The sequence below is a fragment of the Zeus faber genome, assembly GCF_960531495.2.
Source record: "Zeus faber genome assembly, chromosome: 5".
NCBI classification, from domain to species: domain Eukaryota; kingdom Metazoa; phylum Chordata; class Actinopteri; order Zeiformes; family Zeidae; genus Zeus; species Zeus faber.
In genome coordinates, this window is record NC_137192.1 from 15,119,632 (window position 1) to 15,123,036 (window position 3,405).

General features: G+C 40.4%; 1 protein-coding gene across 1 annotated transcript in view; it reads right to left on the reverse strand.

The window, feature by feature from the left end:
- The window catches only part of camk1a (calcium/calmodulin-dependent protein kinase Ia), a gene marked incomplete at both ends in the record, with an annotated part of 14,962 nt that extends 12,228 nt beyond the window's left edge, over positions 1-2,734 (reverse strand). Inside the window, one exon of the mRNA XM_080000247.1 lies at positions 2,649-2,734. Coding sequence (XP_079856373.1) covers positions 2,649-2,734 — 86 coding nt within the window. The remainder of the gene's footprint in view (positions 1-2,648) is intronic.
- Positions 2,735-3,405: the final 671 nt, after the last annotated feature.

Genomic DNA, 3,405 nt, shown 5'->3' on the forward strand with positions numbered 1-3,405 from the left:
TGGGCAATATTGACTAAATAAAATAACATAATATTATCAATGATTTTATGATACTTTGGGGATGTCTATGGAAGGCATCTCAGGAATATTTGAGAAACAATCATTAGTACTTGGATATTAAGGCCAAGCAGTAGTAAGTAAAGGTATTGATTAGAACAGCTTGAACTATTACTAATACTTCGTCCAGCCCTAACAGATCATATCAATATATTTACATGGACCAGGGACCTTAGGTTCTACCGGTTGCAACTCCCCTCACGTAAACAGATGGATGGGGTTTTAAACAACGTTGAATCTCAATAACCTCCGTGTTTATGTACGTATACACCCCCCTCAGATATATTGTTTGTTTACACAGTTTTATATTGACCACGAGAGGTACGTAGGTGCCTCGTGCACTCGTCAAACCTTCAACGGGAGGCACAGCGATGTTAACGACTGACATTTAACAGACCCGCCTCCCAAATCTCCTTCCCTCGACCTGTCCACGGTCCGCGGCGTTTAAGCAGACGAGGGACAGCGCGCTGGAAGGCTTTGATTGGAGCCTGTAATAACAAAGCTGTGAGTGCACAGCGACTCTGTGCGAAATTCATGTGCAATGCAATCTGTGCGATCTGCTTTTGAGACATATCTCCGCGGTGGTCTTTCCATTTGCCATTTTGACAAAGGACAGCAACGGCCCCCGGTCCGACAGCAACGTTCTGGTTCGCACATTGGTTTAAATTCCGTACGGTATAAGCCAAAACTTGATGTAGATGGGATGAGCCCGGGTAGATAAGAGTAGATCATTATTAACCCCTATACTGAGCGCTGTTTATAATAGTACAGGAACATAAGTGTTTGTTTTTACAGATTTACCGTCACCGTTCAACACATCACTTTCAAGACGTGTTGCAGACCCAGCGGTTGATACTCACTCATGGATTTAGGCAACGATCCAACATTTTCCATCTCACATCTGATTCATTCTCCCTCTGTTCATAAGCTCTTGGCAACACACCAAAGCCAGGGTAGTATCACAGACGTAATGTTTTTATTTATTTAATTTTTTTTATCAGGTCTGATATTCTTTCATCGTTATAGTGTTAGGTGATAGGAAAAAAAAGGAAAATAAATAAAGATATAAATAAAGCAAATTCAGACTACACGGAGGAAAGAAGAAGATAATATATCGAAACATTTCTCTCAGATGCTCACCCTAACCAGACTCGAAGGACTGCTTGTCCTTAAAACCTGACTGCAGACAGAGGTGGAACTGCGGGGATTAGCCCAATCTGAATATGATATTCCAACATAAATCAATTAACTCGACACACTGAGTTCCAGGATAAAGCCATTCTGTAATCTGCTCTGCGAGCATAAGAAGCTTTCAGTCAACACGTTAATTCTGCCCTCTGTCACGTCCAGCTACTTTCAGTGACAGAAGGCAACACAAACTACAGGAGGGTTTTTCCCCTGAAATGTGGGGAATGAAATATACCACCTTTGACTTGCTAAATCCTTGTTATGTAACTGACTTTTAATATCGTTTAATTTAATTTTCTCAGAGTAAAAGTGTGAAGAGTTTTCCCCCATCCCTATCCCAGCATTAAGCTCTCCGACGTTATCCATCATTTCAGTTTATTTGGACTTTAAGCAATATTTATTGAGTTGTGTATGGCAGTGTTTCTCAAATGGGGGTACTCGTACCCCTTGGGGTACTGCAGTTGTACTGCAGGGGGTACTCCGAAAATTAAAAAGAATGTGTTCAAAAATATTGGTTTTATATATAATATTTACAAAAACACAAACGACACTCATACAGTCCATAATCTATGTTAATTTTTTTTTTCTCCCAATGCCCGTGAAAAGGGGCACTCACCCCAAAAAAGATCTTAGGAGGGTACACTAAAAAAAAAAGGTTTGAGAACCACTGGTGCATGGCACTGAGCTGCTATGATGATATTATGTTTTATGTGAAGTTATTGAAGGATCAGAGCTGCATTCATCAAGCAGCGTCCTCACTTACTGTTATCGATGCTATTTTACCCAGATATGCAATTAGTAAGTTATCTGACAGTATACAACCTCTGCTGGGAATACAATTTGGTTCCAAATAATATGTGCACGTCAAAGCAGATCAAGCACATTTTGCATATTGCATATTTTGGAGGTGGAGGAGTATCCCTTCGCCATCTGGACCCAATGATGTGGCTGCAAAGTGTGTTTACACTGTTAGCCTTCAGCACGCTGCCAGTAATCCTGCTTTTGTTTGTTTAATTTGTTAATTGTTCTGTGCTTTTCCTACAAACGAAACCAGTTCAAAATGGTCGTAAATGAACCTCCTTCCAAAGGAAAATGACAGGGTCGTCGTCAATTATAGAGGATATAGCTATGAATATTTGATAAAAGACGTTGTGGCAATACATCATATTGAATTGTTCCTTGTCGCCAGCAAAGACATTTCATGTTAGGTCGCCCTAACTTCACCACGAGTTTGACAGTGTCTAAACTCTGACTAATGGATTATGGGTTCAACAGTACACAACAGCACTGTGGTTCTATATCACGGACTACACAACCACACAACCACACAACTACACCATGCTGATGCTCTGATCCCCAGCACTCTGAAAAAGGGAGCGACGCAGCAAGGTTGGATGACTTACGTTCCCAGCACTTCTTTGAAGTCGTAGTGTTCCTTGATGTCTGAGGTCTTCTTTTTCCAGCCGCTGCCATCCTCTCCGAGAGGCATCGTACACTGTTGGTTTGATCTGCCACGCCAGAACTGGGCGAGGAGGGAGCAGAGGTAGAGCACGGTGAAGAGAGCCAACGCACCCGGGTCAGGTTGTGGCACTTTTCACGAGTTATGAAAATATAAGATGTACAGTTGACCCAATATGGGCAGCTGACGCTACGCTGAAGTGAAGCACAAGTAGTTACACAATTATATGGTGACAGTGCATAGAAATAACATGAAATCATAGTAAAAATAGTAAGTGGTATTTTGAAATATTCTCTATGGTATAATATGCTGGTATAATATAACATATCGATATATACCCGTATTAAATTAAAAAAATAAATAAAGCAAATATATGTAACAACAAAAAATGTGATAAATATGACCATGATGAAGTGAACTAACTATTAATACCTGCCAGGCTTATTAATATCCGCTGTAACTGATTAATTTTTCATTATTCTATGATTAACATGGTTTTGTGGTGTGCTTTACTTCCGATCAAATGACTGGTGCAAGATTGAAACCGTCCAGTGAGGTTGGGCAGGTTCAGGTGATTGTGTTTTATTCAAAGTTTATTCAATAAGAGCAGCTCTTCCTCTAATAAAGCTCACGTTACACGCCACTGTAGGATCTCACTAGGCTTTCCAAAAAAGGGAGTTTGCAGAAATGAACATATAAGG